Source organism: Zonotrichia leucophrys, chromosome 18 (genome assembly GCF_028769735.1).
Source record: "Zonotrichia leucophrys gambelii isolate GWCS_2022_RI chromosome 18, RI_Zleu_2.0, whole genome shotgun sequence".
Taxonomy (NCBI): domain Eukaryota; kingdom Metazoa; phylum Chordata; class Aves; order Passeriformes; family Passerellidae; genus Zonotrichia; species Zonotrichia leucophrys.
In genome coordinates, this window is record NC_088187.1 from 11,258,368 (window position 1) to 11,275,426 (window position 17,059).

Consider the following 17,059-nt stretch of genomic DNA (forward strand, 5'->3'; position numbering starts at 1 on the left):
GCGGTTTCCCATCGCAATTGCTGCAAATTATACGAGCGTCGTGCTTCATTCCGTTCGGATGGGAACGTGCCCTTGGCGGGTGGCACCCGGAGCTGCCGCCAGCCTGGCCTCGGGGGACCCTTCCAGAGCCCCCCGAGAGATAAAGAATCCCACCCCCCCATCTTTCCTTGTTTTTCCCCTCTCCCGTGGGATGTGGGGGTGCATAGCTGGGGATGGCTGCGGGTGGGATGGGGAGCAGATGTGTGCGCACAGCTGGATGCGTGCCCAGATGTGCGGGGGGAGGGGATGCTGGGGGTGATGGGCTGCCCTCGAGGGGCTTTTCAGAGGCCGCCATCAGCCCGGGGACCCCCGCTCGGGTGCCAGCAAGGCCACAACCTGCGTGCTCATGTGTGTATGTGCACACACGCATGTAAAGGCACACGCACACCCCTCTCTGTGCCTTTCCATGCACGGATCTGCACGGATGTGTGTCCTGGTGCATTCCGCACCTCCCTGGCCGTGCTCGGCTCTCCGGGGGCCCCCCCAAGCACGGGGACCCCCCTTGGTCCTCCGCGACCAGCGAGTCCAGACCTCCGGACCGGCAGGAGCGTCCCCGCGCGGACACGTCACTTCCTGCGGCGGTGGCGGAAGCCGGAAGTGCCGCTGTGGCCGGTGCCGGGTCGGGGCGTGCCCGGTGGGGCCATGGCGGGCACGGCCGGCTGAGGGGGACCGGGGGCACCGGGCGCTCCGAGCCGGCCGCGGGGCTCGGGCAGCGGCCGCACACCGGGTGTCCCTGCGCGGGGATCCTCCGCCGCGGGCCATGGCGGCGGCGGCGGCGGCGGGTTCCAACTGGGGCCTGATCATGAACGTGGTGAACAGCATCGTGGGGGTGAGCGTGCTCACCGTGCCCTTCTGCTTCCGACAGGTGAGCGCTGGGAGCGGCCGGTGTGCCCGGGCAGCGGCGGGGGCCGGGCCGTGCCCCTGGCAGCCGAAAGCCCCGGCGGGCTCCTCCAGGGCCGGGCAGCGGCCGCCTCTGCCCTTCTGGCCCGGCTATGGGGGTGGTTCCCTGGCTGGAGAGGAAAGTCAGTGAAGGGAACGCTTCAGACCCAGAGCGGGCATCTCGTGTTCCAAACATTCCTTTTTTCTCACTGGTGACGTCTCCAAGTCAAAACTTCTGCTGCACACTCTGGGTTTTCCCTGCCCTGTGGTCTCTCTGATCATTTCTGCCTGCCTTGTAAGGAGAAGGGAGAATGAAATCCAAGGGTTTGCCCACGTGATAAACATAACCTGGAGGCTTTTCCAGGTTACTGTGCCCCCTGCCCCTCCCTGGCATCTGGGGCTGTGCCAAGCCCTGCTGGGTGCCAGCCTTGCCCAGGGACAGTGTGTGATGCCAGCTGGTTGTGGATAAATCAGATTGCAGCAGGGGTGGCACCTCGGGCTCTGTTTGTGCTCCCTGGGGGGGTGAGCCAGGGTGGGAATTGTGCTCCCAGTTTGGTGCTCGGGGCTCGGACTGGTGCAGCTGGGAGCTGTGGGAAGCAGGTGTGTGTTCCACGTGTCCTTGGGCTGTGGAGAGGGTGATGTGGAGCTGGTGGGAAGGGGACAGAACTTCCTGAAAGAGGGAAAAATGTGGCTGGAACACGGGGGGAGGCTGAGGGTGCTGAGGGAGGGTGGCTGGGCTGTGCTGGGGGGCTGACCCCCATCTCCTGCCCTGCTCCTCTGCAGTGTGGGATCCTCCTGGGAGCCATGCTGCTGATCTTCTGCTCGTGGATGACCCACCAGTCCTGCATGTTCCTGGTGAAATCAGCCAACCTCAGCAAGCGCAGGACCTACCCTGGCCTCGGTGAGACCCCAGCTCTGGGGCTGCTCCCAGCCCTGCTGCTCCTCTGACAGCACCACGACCTTCCTTGGCCTCCCAGGCTGCATTTCCTCATTGCTGCTGCTGGAACAACAAATGGGTTTTTTTTCCTGCAGTTCCCAGTTTCCCTGTTGTGCCTCAGCCTCTCCCCGGGGCGGTGCTGGGTTGGATCCTGCTGCCACAGCCCTGGTAATGGGTGCTGAGTTGCTTTGGCTCTGCAGGGCAGGGAGGAGAGGATCCAAACCCCAGCTCCCGGGAGCCATCTGGGATGAATTGTGGGGCTGGGATGAATTAATTATGGGTCTGGGCACGAGCTCCCCACCCACCCAGCCAGTGCTGCTGGGACAGCGGGTCCTGCCAGCCTGGCACAGAGCTGGAGGCTGCCTGCATCCGAGCTGGGAGCTCCTTTATGGCTCAGCAGAGAGGAAACAGAGCGAGCTTCCAGAGGGCTGAGAAAACAAAAACATCTGGAAGATCCCTGGGTGGGTTTTGGCCGTGCCAAAGCCTCGGAGCTGAGCGCTGGCGCCGGGTTTGGCCTCTGCTCGTGGCCTCTCTTGGGATTCTGGCTGCCCTGGGGAGCAGGAGGAGGTGTTTGGGTTCCTCTCCTTGCTGCTGGCATATGGAGCAGCAGGAAAAGTCTCCTTTCCCTCGTCCTGCCCTGCTGTTGTGTGGGAGGAGGGAGCTGTTTGGCGCTGCCCCGGCACAGGGGCTCCAGCAGCTGCTGACAGATGGGGCTGCTCCTCCCTCAGGGCGCCCGAGGTGCTGCTCCAGGGAGCACATCCCGGCCTCTGCCTGCTTGTATCTGCTAGGAGCAGACAAGAGGGAGAAGCCCCGTGGCTGGGAGGCTGTTCTGGTGCCAGGGGAAGGGGGAGTGCCCACCCAGCTGCTGCCCCTCCCTGCCCCTCACAGGGCGCCTTTGTGCGCCGCTTCCCGCAGGACACAGAGTCCCCGCGCCTTGGAGCGTGTCCCGGGGAGAAGGGATCCTCTGCCCGCCCAGGAGCCAAGGGCTGCCATACAGAGAGGGCCAGCAATGCCTCCCAGCTTCCTCCTGGCAGGGGGGGCTGGCAGCAGCGCCGTGCCCACCCCCGGGCCCTGGCAGAGGTGCCACGCGCATCCCAATGCTGCGGGCTCGGGCAGCTCCACACAGAGCCCTTTGTCCCCTCAGCCCGGGCCCGGGGACATCTGCGGGCACTCCTGGGAGGCTTTGGCACCGAGGGAGCTTGTGCACATTCCCTGCAGGCGGGCACAGCCTTCCGGAGGAACCCCAGCAGCCGTGGCACGGGCACAAAGGCTGGCCCAGGCCGGGGCTGGCACTGCCCCCTCACCACTGAGGGAAGGGGAAGGGCTGCAGGGTGAGGAGGGAAGGACAGGAAGATCCCAGATGGGTTTTAACAGGAGATGAGGGAATCCCTCCCCTTCCAGCAGCACTCAGGATGTGCTGGGGCTGTGCTGGGCAGCTCAGCCCTGCAGGGCCAGGGGATGAAGCTCTGTCCCAGGAACCACACTGGTCTGAAAGGATTCTCCAGGTACTGAGCAAGCTCTACCCAGTTTGGGGGCATTCCAAGATCCCATTCCAAGGATTTGACTGTGCCATTTATTTTACTTTCGTTACCTCCTGGAGAAGATAAAGAATCCCATTTTTCCATTGTCCCCAGGTGGGGACTCCTGCCCACAATGTTTGGAGGCTTGTTCTCCTTGAGCATCAATTCCAAACAGGGCAGATGGGCTGGTTCCAGCATCACCCAGGGCTGTGTCCATATCCAGCAGCTGGAATGTGCTCTGGGAGGATCAGCAGCCCCATTCCTCCATCCCCCCACCCTGAGCTCAGCCTGTTACTGCCCCATCTCCAGAGGGATGTTTTCCTCTTGCTGGCTCCTCTTTCTCCTCCCAGCCCCTTTGTCTGTGGGCCTGACCCCCCCAGAGCTGTTGCCTTTTCCCTCCTGGCTGTGAATTCCCAGAGGAGGCCGCTCCCCGTGCCCGGGCACGCTGCCTGGTGGCGCCTGTCCCACTGCCCTGTCACTGATCCAGCTGCTATTTTGGGTGCTCCCCCACATCCCTGCTCGGGGCTGTGGGTCCCTGCCGTGCCTTTTGCTCGTTCTGTGGGAGAACATCTCGTTTCCTGAACTTTTAGCTGGAGTAGAGTCCAAGGAAATCAAGAGTTGAAGCTAATATTTAAAATAGCAGAAGAAGCTTCCAGAAAGGATCTGAGTTTGTTTTCTGGCGGGCTCTGGGAATGTTGGGCTGTGCCTTGAGGGAAGGCAGAGGGGACTCCAGGCTGGTGGGTTCATGCTGGACCTCACTGGCAGATTTGGGCACTGTGGTCTGGGTTTGGCACCGGAGCTCCCCATTCCCGTTCTGCCCAGCAGGAGCTAAAAATAGAAGCAAAGTTTTTTCTTGGCATTGTCTTTTTAAGAGAAAACCCAGTGATTTGAGGACTAGTGAGCATTTTGTGCTCCAACCCCAGGATGGGAGGGAGGGAAAGCACAGCCTTGGCAGCAGCCCTTTGGTGTGGGTTGGGAGCACTGGGTATTCTGGGAATGGGATTGAACGTTCTGGGCACCAGCTCAGCTCTCCCAGCCAGCCATGTCGGGCAGCCCAGTTCGAGGGGGAAGATAAAAATAAAAAGGGGACTTGGACTGGAATTCTGCACCACTTTAACTTTCGCCACACACAATCTTGTACAGGAATATTTTCTCTCCCATTGCCTTTAATGGCTGCCATGTGTGGCTGCTGCTTCACACCACTTCTGGTTTTAAATAGAAAAAAAAGAACCTGCTTGCTGGCTTTCCCTCATCCCTGCTCCTGTCTTATGTGGTTTTCAGTTTCCAGAGAGAAAGGCTGAAAAAGAAAGTGGGAGGGTGAGGGAAACGGCCCCAAAATACCAGTGGTGGGTTCTTGCTGCACTGCCCTGTGTCACTGCTGGTGTCTAATTGTGAACTGACATCTTGCCCTGTTCTGGACCTTTCTTTGACTAACTTCCACTCTTTTTTCCCTTTTATGCCAGCATTTCATGCCTATGGAAAAGCAGGAAAAATGTTGGTGGAAACAAGGTAAATCTGCTGCCGATTCAAAGTGTGAACAGTTTGGGTGTCTGTGGTGGAAACCTTTCTGAGCCTTGCTGTGCTCTCCTTCCTGCTGGAATCCCACAGGAGCTGGGTGAGATGCCCTGAGCACAGCTCCAGGTGTCACCTCCATCCCTTCCAGCACTTCCCAGGCTCTGGGAGCACAGAAGGAGGGGATGAGCTGCTCTGCTGTGAAATCCCAGCCGTGTCACTCGTGGCAGCTCTCCAGGGGTGCCGTCCCTGCTGGTGGGTTGGTGGCAGGGACTGTTTCCTTCCTTGGATCCCAGGATCTGCTCTGCTCCTGCCCTCTGTGCTCCCTGCCCTGTGAGATGCCTTCAGGGGGAGTCCTGCCTCCATCTCTGCTTCCTCCCATGACCCCAGTGCAGATGTCAGGTGATGGCACAGTGCTCAGAGCCCTGCTTTTTCCAGCAGGGATTCTTTTCCAGGCACGCTGAGCCCAGGGCCGGCAGCGGTGCCGGCTCCTTGGCTCTTCCCAGCTGCAAACTTCTGCTCAGCACTAAAAATACACAGAATATTCCTCAGATGTTACTTGTCCATGCAAGCAGAGGCTGTAATTGCCACAGGGATGTTCTATAATTGGAATTGGGAAGGAGAGTGGTCCAGGAGTGGGAGGAGAAGCAGTTCATGGACAATCTTTTCATTAAAGTGTGGTCCATTGTGTGGAGAGACGTTGGAGAGCCCACTGGATATTGAGGCTCTCATGGCAGGGTCCTGCAGTGGGTGTGGGGCTCTGAGAGCCTCGTGCTGATTCTTTTGAATTGTTCCAGGAGTTCAAGGAGTTCTTGTCATCTCCAAGATTAGTTTTCCTTGGTTTTTTTCCCCGTGGCTCCCAACAGGAGTTAAATCCCCGTGTGGGTTGTGGGCAGAGCTGCATCCCCGAGTGTTTGGTGTGGAGGGAGGTTCTCTGGTGGCTGTTTTACTGGGATGGAGTGCAGAAGGGGTGTCCTGCTCCTCCCAGCACTGAGGATGGAATGTGGCCCTGCTAACCTGTCCCTGTTTGTGTTTGCAGCATGATTGGGCTGATGCTGGGCACTTGCATCGCCTTCTACGTCGTCATCGGCGATTTGGGCTCCAACTTCTTTGCCCAGATGCTCGGATTGCAGGTGAATAAATCACTCCTGCCGTGCTCCCAGCCCTTGCACTGAGCCCTGGGGACAGCAGAGCTCCTGCTCAGCACCCTGGGGTCCCAGGGGGGCTTTGTGGGGTCCCCTCATGGAGATCCTTGTGCACAGAGCCTCTGCTCTGGGAAGTGTGGGGAGCTCAGACATATGGCAAACAATCAGCTGTGTAAAACTCCAATAAGGCATTTCCATCAAAGGAATTCTTTTTAACTTGGTCCCTTATTAATTCTGGAGCAGATTCCTTGGGGGAGATAATGCTTCCTGCCTTAATTCCTGCCCCAGTGGGTAGTGACAGGCAGTTCCTCTGCCTGAGCTCTCCTCCCTGTAGTTCAGGAGGGATTTTTGTCCTGTCCCTGGCTGGTTTTGTGGCCAGAGTCTCTGTGTTCCTGCCTCCTCAGCCGTGTGATGAGCCTGCTGCTGGCTCAGGGTGCTCAGAGGCAAGAGGTGCTCCTCAGAGCCGGCACGAGGGCCGTGCAGGGAAGCAAAAGGATTTTTGGTAGAGTGTTATCTGTGCTGCCTGATGCTCCTAAGCTCAGATTAAGGGACTGTGAAGTTAAAAAAGATGCGTTGAGGCTGCAGCCAAATTAGGTATTAAATATTTCCAAGCATTCCAGAGTGTTCTGCTATAATAAATAGCAGTGTGAGGCTTTGATTAATTTTCTGGATTGGAGTTTTCAACACTTTCAATTTCTCGTCTCCCCAAGTAAATTTAGGTTTTATTTAATTGCATGAAAATACCTAAATAGCTTGTGCTGGATTAGCATTTAACCCCCCCAGCCACCCCCCAGATTCTTCCAGCTCGGACCTGTCACACACTGCAGAGCAACAGTGGCACCCAGTGACTGTCTCAGCTCAGCACAGACAGAGCCCGAGCCTGCAGCATCTCCAAACACCTCCAGACACACAATTGCACTGTTTGAAGTTGCTTTTCACTCTGGGAAGATGAGCCATGCCAGGGTTTGCTGCCTGGGGGTGTGTGGGGTGTCCTCCCCCTGCAGGTGCTGATGCAGGTGTGTTGTGCAGGTGTCAGGTCCGTTCCGCATTGTGCTGCTCTTCGCTGTGTCCCTGTGCATTGTCCTTCCCCTGAGCCTGCAGAGGAACATGATGGCCTCCATCCAGTCCTTCAGTGCCATGGCTCTCATCTTCTACAGCGTGTTCATGTTCGTGGTGGGTACGGACAGCGGGCACCCCCTTTCCCTCCTTTCTGTTCCTTTTTGGTGTCCAGTTTCACCTCCCACATGCTCCTGTGATTCCCTCCTGGAGCTCCAGCCCTGTCTCTCCCAAATTTCAGGACTGGAAGGAAAGGGAGCTGTGGGAATTCTCTCCATGTAGCGTTTCTAGTAGGCTGTGCAGGGTCACACCTCCGAGCTGCCCCCTCAGGCAGGTGTGGAGCCTCCCAGGAGCTGTGCCTTTAAGAAACCACAACGTTCACAAGAGCTGGCTGCACTGAACCATCTCTGGGGATTAGAAACCCCATCCTAGGATATTATAAACAGACATTCAGACATATTTACCTTCTGCTTCCTGTGCAACCCAACTCCTGCCAGTTCTTGTGTCCATGGCAAGGGAGCTCCCTGGCCTCGGCTCCTCCCTCTTTCCATGAAGCTTTTCCTTCTCTTTGGTGAGCTGCTGGTGTTAAATGGCCCTGGAGCAGCAGGTGGGATCCTGTTTTAGGACCCTTTGTCTCTCTCTGCTGAACAGGATTCTCTGAGGGCAGCAGTGCTTCCTGTTTGGATTTATAAACACATTTAAAAAAGTGCAAAAGAGGTTGCTTTGAACAATGATTCTCACAGTGAATGTGTCGGTGGAAACTGTGCGTGCTGTGATGTCTGATGGCATCAAACCAGGGGGGAATGTCACAGATCCCTTGGAATGCTCCCTGGTGGCCCTGGGGGCTGTGTGGGTGGGATGTGGAGCTGGGGGATGGGGATGGGGCTGTGCTGGCAGCTCGGGTTATCCCAGCCTGGCATTGCTGCTGCCCTGCAGCTGTCTGGGGCTGGCTGCTCACCCCTGCTGTCTGTCCTGCTGCAGGTGGTGTTGTCCTCCTTCAACCACGGGCTGTTCAGCGGGCAGTGGCTGCAGAGGGTCAGTTACGTGCGCTGGGAGGGCATTTTCCGCTGCATCCCCATCTTTGGAATGTCCTTTGCCTGCCAGTCGTGAGTACCTGCCTTCCCCAGCCCTGGCACTTGCTCCTGCAGTGGGTTTGTGTGGGGGCACAGGGTCAGGAGGGTCTGCAAGGGATAGATACCATCTGCTTTGGTGGTTTGTTTTCATCAGGCTGCTTTACCGCTCGCTGAAGTTCAGCCTCTCATTCAGTCGTGACCCTTTTGTTACCCAGACCCTTTTGTTATTCCATTTCACCTGGGAATTCTTGTAATGGAGCAACATGAGACCACTGGAGGCAAACAGCTCCTCAGGAGCTTCTGGTGCAGCTGCAGGAGGGATGAAATTCCCCTGGTTCTTGAAGGGAATGGCAGGGCACCAGGAAAGGCTGTGCCACCTCCTGTGTGACCCCCTGAATGCTGGGGGCATTGAAGGGAATGGAGGGGCACCAGGAAAGGCTGTGCCACCTCCTGTGTGACCCCCTGAATGCTGGGGGCATTGAAGGGAATGGAGGGGCACCAGGAAGGGCTGTGCCACCCCCTGTGTGACCCCCTGAATGCTGGGGGCTGCTTAGATCCCCCACATTTCCTGGAGAGCACCCTGAAGGTCACACAGGTGTTGGCTTTGGAGGGGTGTTCCTGCATTTCCAGATCATTGTATAACTCCTGCATTTCCAGCTCCCTGGGTGTAGTGGCACGTGGAAGGAGCTGAGAGCAGACCAGGCCATTTCCACCTGTCCGGTTCCCTGGCTTTGGGAGGGTTTCTGTGACAAGTGGAAGAAGGTGAGGGCAGGCCAGGCTGTGCCAGGTTTCCAGCAGCATTCCCTGCTGCCCAGGACAGCAGGTGGGTGCTGTGTGACAGCTCTAACCCCTGTAAATCCAGCCCTGGGCAGGGGAGGACTGGCCTGCTCTGGAAGGAGCATCCTCCTCTGGCAGAGCTGGGCTTCCCCCTTGTAGCTCCAGCTAACGGGTCTCGTGCCAACACTAAATGAATGTGACAGATAAAATTTGCTCAGACTGCTGTGTTTACACCCACTCCAAGATCCAAATCATCATTTCCCACTTACTGGCTCTCTTGGCAGCTCAGATCCTACCCCAGCACACTCCAGGCTTGCTGTTTAATGTCTCCATTACAACTGGCAAAGGGAATTGTGTTCTCTTGCAGCTTTACCTTGTTAACAAATCCCTTTTATTTTTTCCTTATGGAAGCCATGCAGTACCCAGAACAATTTTCCTGGGAGTTGGAAATGCAGGGAAATGGTTTGGTCTGGACCTGTGTGTGTGCCTAAATATGGGCTCCATGGCAGCACTTTTGTGGCAAACCCAATCTAAAGCTGTGTGTTTTCTCCAAACACCAGGAAAATACCCCGTCCCCAGCCCAGGCAGTATTTAAATATTTTTTTAAAATTTCTTTCCATCTGTGTATTCTCTCTCTTTCTCTCTCTACCCACCATATATAGAATATACTTTATTCCTTTCTTTATGTGTAGTTTATCTATGTAGCCTCAGCTGGGTAGATTTAACTTTACTAACCTTTTTAACCATCCCACACACTGCAGGGCCTCTCTGTTTCCCTCTTTTTACCTTCCCAAGCCTGAATGTTTAGCTGGAGGTGGCTGTGGAGAGGGCAGGGAGGAATCCCAAATGGAGAGATGCCCAGGGAAGCCAATCTCCTTTCTCCAGGGAGGAATCCTAAATGGAGAGACTTTGGGAAGCCAGTCTCCTCAATCTCAGGGAGAAATCCCAAAAGGAGGGATTCCCAGGGAAGCCAGTCTCCTCAGTCCCAGGGAGAAATCCCAGATGGAGACTCCCAGGGAAGTCCTTGCTCCCTGCTGGTACCTCCAGCCCCAGAGCCTCCTTTCACGTTCAGGAATTAAGGGTTAAGGGTGTTTCTGCAGGGCCCCAGCCTGACACACTTCCTGGGGATGGCTTGGTGCCCACTGGAGCTGGGGATACCCTTCCCATCTCCCGAGAGTTCCGGGATGTAGCCGCTAGAATTAAAGTAACAAGAGGTTAATGAGTTGCTAAAATATGCACCTGATGTCAAAAGGAACATTCCCCACGCTTTCCAAGGCTGTAAATACCCCAAATCCCAGGGAATTGGCACTTGTGGCTTTCTGTGAAGCAAGCTGAAGTAGGACAGGCTGCTGCGCTGGGGTTTGTTTGTTTAATTTTCCTTCAGACAGTGGGATGCTCCAACCTTCTTCCCTCTTTTCCTCTGTAAACACTGTGTTGCTTTAATTATCAGCACGGAGAGCTCCAAGAACAATAATCTCTGGCGCTGGGGCTGGCCCAGAGCCACCCGTGGCCCCGGGAACAAACGGTCATTCATTTTGCAACCCTTCCTGAACCCAAATGTTTACATCACACGTTTCGCTCCACGTGGTGGGGTGGGGAGAGCAGGAATATTTTTGCAACACTTAAAAGTTATGAGTGCTCTGAAATCTCTTGGCATTAGCAGTATAAATTGTGGAATAGCAGCAGGTGTTTATGCTCCAGAGGGGGAAGGTGTCAGGGATTCGTTGCTGCTGGGCTGAGGCAGAGATTGGGCTGGGTTTGGGGGTTTTTCTCCCGTTTCCTGCAGGTTGCCTTAAATATTTTACCCTTTTTACAGTCAGGTCTTGCCTACTTACGACAGCTTGGATGAGCCGTCTGTCAAAATCATGAGCTCCATATTTGCTTCTTCCCTAAACGTGGTCACCACCTTTTACATCATGGTAGGAACTTCCCCTTCTCTTCCCTTGCCAGAAATCTGGAGGGGCCACAGGGATGAGGCTTTATCTACAGCTGGGGCTGCTTTCTGCTTATCTCTATTTATTCTGACAGATAAGTCCTCGTGCTGAAAGCAGAGTTAGGTGGGAGGTGATGAACCCAAGGGCACGGGGGGCACTGGGAGAATCCAGGTTTTCAGAGTAGCATGTTTCCTTGGATGGAGGCAGAGTGAAACCCAGCTCTTCCCAGGCCCAGCCTGGAGCAGGGGCTGCTGCCCAGAGTTTGGGAGAGCTTTTTCCAGCCTGTTTGGTAGGAAGTTATGCCTCATAAGGCAGCAGTTAATAAAACTGGGTTAATAATTCCTGAGGAGAGCCTTGGCCCATGAGCCAGGCTGCTGCAGGGAATTGTGACAGCCCCGAGAGGGACAGTCCACAGGCCTGGCAGCAAGAAAGGAAAACCCTTTCCTCTAGGAAAACCCCTGGATTTGATGAGAAACTTGCTTTGAGGCAGTTCCCACTCTTGATTAACGACCTGTCCCAGGTTTTGGGGTGCCCCTGGAGTGACCTCACGCTCCCGCCCGGCTGCTCCAGCGGGAGGTCACTGTCCTGTCCCCTCTGTGAGGAGCTGGTGTGAAATGTTGGGAGTCCAACCCCCCTCCCCTCTCCAGGTGGGCTTCTTTGGCTACGTGAGTTACACCGAGGCCATTGCTGGGAACGTGCTGATGAACTTCCCTTCCAACGTGGTGACGGAGATGATCCGAGTGGGGTTCATGATGTCCGTGGCAGTGGGGTTCCCCATGATGATCCTGCCCTGCAGACAGGCTCTCAACACCCTGCTCTTTGAGCAGCAGGTAAGATCCCATGTCTTAGTGTGAAGCATGATTTCTGAAGGGTTTTTGTGACTCTTTGGTTTCTGAGTGGGCCCCAAACTGGCCTTGGCTCCCTGAGGCTCTGGTGGTAATGGTGTGTGGCAGGTACTCAATATCCAGAGGGACAAAACCTCAACTCCCATAAAATCCTCAGTGCCCAGGGTGTGGTGACAGTGCAGCAGGGGCCTGTGGCCATCTCTAAATCCTGCTCTGCTCAGTGGTTAATCCCTGGCACTTGGAGCTTTGTGTCCTCTCTGCAGAGGAATTCCATGGGCCAAAGGAGTGAGTTCCCAGTGTAAAGCTCATGTCCGGTGGCTGCTGTTCCCTGCTCTGCTGGGGATTCCAGCTCTGGCATGGACACATTACACAGCTCAGAGCTGAGGTGGTTTCTTCCCCTCAGAAAAAGGGAGAAATGTGCTTTTGGAAGCAGCAGAGCCTCCTCATTTCCTGCTGCTCCAGCTGCTGTCCTTTTGCTGGCCAACTCATTGAGCTCAAGCTCCCGTTCCCGGCCTCGGAGCCCAGCCCAGCCCCATTTCTTGTTGCTTCCTTGTGTGCCTGCTGATTCCTGCTCCATTATTCTCACCCAGCAGCTTTGTCAGCAGCCCTGGAGCAGCCCTTTCCTCCCTGGGTTCGGATGTCCCCTTCCTCCAGCGCCTCGCGGGCTGCGGTGCCGGGGCGGGCGGTGGGATGTGGGATCCAGCCCTCTCCCACACGTTCCACCTTTCCCAGGGCCAGCTCCTCAGGCAGCCTTTGTGACTGAGGCTGGTCTGTGTGCTGGAGACTGTGGGTCCCTTGTGGCAGTGGCGTGTTCTCCTCTGTGCATTGTGCGCGCGGAGCGCGCCGATGGGATTCAGCAAATAACACTGGGAGATTGTGGGAATGTTCTGAGGCCTTTGTGTATCCGCATAAATAGAAACCTCTTAGGCAGGAAATAAAACTTGAGCAATTTATAGCCCTAAATCCTGCCACTTCTGCCTGTGAGAAGCCCCCGGCTCTTTTCTCACGTTGGGAGGGCCTGAGGATGGGGGCAGGCTCGGTGAGAGCCAGCGGGTGCAGAGGAGGAAGCGCTGGAAACACTTGGGAGCACTTTGGATCTCGCCTGGGCTCGGCTCGTGGCTGGCTGGGCTCTGGAGGTGTCGCTTTGCCTTCCTCCCCCATCTGTGCAGCAGCAGCAGAGCTGGGACCTGCTGGGTCTGCAGGGCACACTGGGGCCTCTGCCTTCCACACCTCCCTCTCGGGAGGTGGGGTGGGATGGGAAGCAGAGGGCCTCTGGAATTCCTCCAGCAGCTGCCCAGCAGCACCCACCCTCCCCTGTGCTCTCCCTGGGGTGTCTCCATGTCACACTGTGCAGGGGATGGCCCTGCTCCCAGAGCTGCTGGGGAACACCTCTCCCTAGCACAGCCAGAGCTCTTCCTCTGCAGCTTCTCCCTCCTGCTGCACCCCTGAGCTCCTTCCTCCTGCCCTTGGGCTGTTCCCTGAGTCCCTGCTGAGGGGGATCACGGCTGGGATGGGCTGGAGCTGCAGGCAGCGTTGCTGAGGGAATTGCTGGGGGGCTGAGGGAATTGCTGAGGGGCTGGGGGCTGCAATACCAGAGCTAACTCTCCCCTCTCCACCCTTGCCCTCCCAGCAGAAGGACGGCACCTTCGCTGCCGGGGGCTACATGCCCCCGCTGCGCTTCAAAGCCCTGACACTGGCTGTTGTGTTTGGAACCATGGTCGGAGGCATCATGATCCCCAATGGTGAGTGAGGAGCTGGGAACAAGGGCTGGCTGCTTTCTCTGGGCTCTGTTGTTTGTTTTCCTGGCTGGGGTGATCAGACTCACACCCCATCCTGCCCGGGGGCTCTGGCAGCTGTCCCGTGCTGCTGCTCTGGCACTCCTGGAAAAGACCTTTGCTGACTTTTCCTCTTTTTCTCCAGTGGAAACAGTCCTGGGCCTGACAGGTGCGACCATGGGAAGCCTCATTTGTTTCATCTGCCCAGCTCTTATTTACAAGAAGATCCACAAGAATGCGCTTTGTTCACAGGTCAGTGCTGATGCTGCTTGACATCCCCCTAAGCCCTCTGCAGAGCCTGGGAACGTGCTTCATTTGGCTGCAGCACAGAAACTGCTCAGCACCTCCTCCAGCCTCCCCTCCAGTCTGCCCAGTACAGGTGGGAGCTGTTCTGGGTGGGTGTCCCCCACCTGGGGATGCACAGACAGTGGCAGAGGTGCTGGCCCAAGCTGGAACACCAGCTCTTTTTCTCCCTCCAGCAGCAAGTGAAACAGTCATTTTGTGCATAAAATGCTGCTTCCAGTCCTCCTCGGGGTGGGATTCAGGGTTTGGATCCTCAGAACAGGAAATCCAGGCAGCCTGTAAAACCTTAAAGCCTCACATCCCAACCTGCCCTGGCTGGGTAAAACAAACAGGGCTCCACGGTGTGGTTTGTGCTGCCGACCCTCAGCTTTCTGCTTTCAACCAAAATAATAGTAAAAAGGAACACACACATAGAGGTGTTGCTTCAGGAATTGATTTTCTGAGGGATTGGGGTCGTTCAGAGGCTGTTAGAAGTTTAACTTTTCCTTTTGCTCCAGTTTGAATTGGCCTCCTCAGGGACAGAAACAAAGTGGCTCTTTGCTGGGCTTGATCTCTCTGCTCCTGCAAATACCATGGGCTGAAATTAACAGGTTTTGGGTTTTTTCCCTAACAATAATTTAATCCACTGCCTTTTTCACAGGCCTCTGTCCCAACATTCCCAGTCAGGACAGTTCTGGGCTGGGAATAAGGTTTTGGGCACAGTGTGGAGTCAGCAGGGGAGAGCAGCACGTTTTTGTGGGGCCCACAGAATTGGTGGCTTGTTCTCTGCTTAATGACTTGTGGCTTTGCAAACCTACGTGAATTTTTTAAGCAGGGTGTGTTTTTTTTCTTCCCTGTGCTTTCCCTGACACAAGGAAGCAGTCCAACTTTCCAGCTTTCACTCGGAATTCTGACACTTAGCTCCGAACTTCTTTGAGCGAAACCCCGAGCAGGAGTCTGAATGCCAGCCTGGGTTTTTCAGGGAAACAAAGAGCACTTTCAAGAATTGCTTTCTATTCCGGCTGAGCCAGAGCGTTTCCCTGCAGTGCCTCGGGGCTGCACTCAGGACAGGCTGAGCTCTCAGCCCGGCTGCTGGGTGGGACACTGGGGCCCTCACAATGCCTGACCCCAGAGCCGGTCACGAGGCTCAGGGGGATGTTTGTCCTGCAGAAATCCCCACAAAGGAGGAAGGGCTTATCTAAAGCATCAGGCCCCGGGTTACTTGTCGAGGGGCTGGCAGCAAGCTGTCCAGCCTTTCCTGAGTGATCCATGGCCTGTCAGGTTTGCATTCCTGCTCGGAGCGAGAACACACCTGCCCGCCCTGCTCAGCACCTCCCCGCCTCCACAGCCCAGCTCCCAGCCCGGCCTCTCCTCCCTCCAGGTCTTTGCAAAGGCTCATTTATTCTTTCCCTGGAGCTCTGTCTTTGGTCTCCTCCTTCATTCCTGCACTCCTTTGATCAGGTGCTCCACTCCATCAAAGTCAGCTCCTGAGGAAGGTGGCGGGCGGGGGGAGAATGCCAGCCCTGGGCTCAGCTGTCCTTCCCTTCCTGTCCCTGTCCAAACAGGGTACAGGGACGTTTTCCCTCCTTCCCTGCATCAGCTTTAGCTCCTTCAGAGCAGCAAACCTCAGCGCCAGCTTTTACACTTCTCTGGGTTATCTTGGCTCTTGTGCTGCTGAGGACTGGCTGCTTTTATCGGGCCACTTCTGGCACCCAGCAGCGTCCAGTGTGGGGCAGGTGGTGACGTGAAAGGCCAGGTTTTTGCAGGAGAGGTGCAAACTGAGCCTGCGAAACACTAAATGCAATGAAGAGGATTTCAGATGGGGGAGGGAAACGGGCAGATGTTTGCTGGCCAGCAAAAGGGCTTCTGCTGAGGAGCTGGGAAGGATTGAAGCTGCTGCTCAGCTGGGCTGGGCTGGGAGTGCCCTGGTTGGAAGGGGTGGGTTGGAAAGGCAGGTCCCAGAGCAGTTAAAAAGCCCAGAGTCAGGCACACAGCGCTGTGAGTGAAGCAGGGATGGAGAGTGTTCCCTTTCTTGTGGTTTAGCATCTGTTGCTGTAAAGGTCCGCGTCCCGCTGCTCCCCGGGAGCCCCGGTTTGGCCGAGCTGCTCTGGGCCGTGTGGGGCTCTGTGAGCAGAGTGGAGCTGCCAGCAGGAAGGTGTTGCCTTCCCAGTGTTGACACAAGCTTGTCCGAGAGGCCCCTCCTAGGGAGGCCGGAGTTGCTCTTGTCCCACTTGGGGAAGAGGAGCTGCCGGAGGTCAGGAAGTGACCCCTGGGCTCGCCCCTGTGCGGGTGGAAAAGAGATTCCCTCTGCAATCCCTGGCAGCACAGGGGCCAGCACACCTTCCCCAGCAGCACGTGCAGGGGTGCAGCCCCCCAAACACAGCATCTCTGAGGAGGGGGCTGGCAGTGACCGGGGCTCTGCATTCCTTGGCCATGACTCCGTCCCTCGGAGCGCTCGCTGGTGTCCAGGAGGAGGACGGGGATGGCGTCACGCCACACAAATGCAGCGTGTTTGCTTCCCGTGGCTGCAGGACAGGGCTGAGCTAATGGCTCTGCTCTGCAGGGCTGGATCATTTCTGGGAGGAAGGAGGGCCAGGGGAGCACGACGGGCCGAGGAAACAGCAGCGTGAACTTCCTCTGCTGGGTTCCTGTCCGTGCTCCGAGCGTGGCTCCCGGGAGATGGGCCTGGCCATGCTGAGCTGCCCCAGGGCTTCCCACAGCCTCTCCTGTGTCTGTGCTGAGAGGGGCTTCTGCAGAAAGTGCTCTGCTCTCAGTGGGATCACTGGCTCTCGGGGAGATCACTCCCCTTGGCTCAGAAGTGCCTTGCAGTGCTGAGCCTCCCCTCGCTGCAGGATCTCTCTGGATGCTCTGGGCATTGGTGGCTCCTCTGCCTGGATTGGTTCCTTGAGCGCTCGCGTCCTTGCAGCCCTCAGTCCCGTTCCTTCAGTTGCCTTGGTGGTCCCCTGAGCACAACCCGCCTGCTTTTCCATGGCATAAGCATCTCCGTGGAATGAAGCCAAATCGTGGCCCTCTTTATTCTGCTCTTCAGCTGGGGAGGGGGTAGGTGAGGAGGGGGTGCGGGCGGCTCAGGGACAGCCCAGCCTGTCTCCGGCTGCCACGTGTGCCCGTACCCGCTGCTCCGGGAGCTCGCAGCTGAACTCCAAATGTGCAACAATCAAAGGGGCTTCAATCCGAGCCATTTGAGCCCCTGGTTCCCCACCAAGATAAGAAACAACAAAAATCCTTTTAAAGCATTTAATGTTTTCAGCCGTTTCCTACAGCTCC

The 17,059-nt window shown here is 56.6% G+C and overlaps 1 protein-coding gene across 1 annotated transcript in view; it reads left to right on the plus strand.

Moving 5' to 3' along the window:
* Nucleotides 1-282: 282 nt before the first annotated feature.
* Nucleotides 283-17,059, plus strand: part of SLC38A10 (solute carrier family 38 member 10) — a 30,749-nt gene continuing 13,972 nt past the window's right edge. Inside the window, 13 exon segments of the mRNA XM_064728399.1 lie at nucleotides 283-404; nucleotides 406-479; nucleotides 482-539; nucleotides 541-904; nucleotides 1,702-1,819; nucleotides 4,839-4,884; nucleotides 5,927-6,020; nucleotides 7,062-7,205; nucleotides 8,070-8,194; nucleotides 10,755-10,857; nucleotides 11,520-11,702; nucleotides 13,348-13,459; nucleotides 13,638-13,744. Coding sequence (XP_064584469.1) covers nucleotides 286-404; nucleotides 406-479; nucleotides 482-539; nucleotides 541-904; nucleotides 1,702-1,819; nucleotides 4,839-4,884; nucleotides 5,927-6,020; nucleotides 7,062-7,205; nucleotides 8,070-8,194; nucleotides 10,755-10,857; nucleotides 11,520-11,702; nucleotides 13,348-13,459; nucleotides 13,638-13,744 — 1,647 coding nt within the window. The 5' untranslated portion in view covers nucleotides 283-285.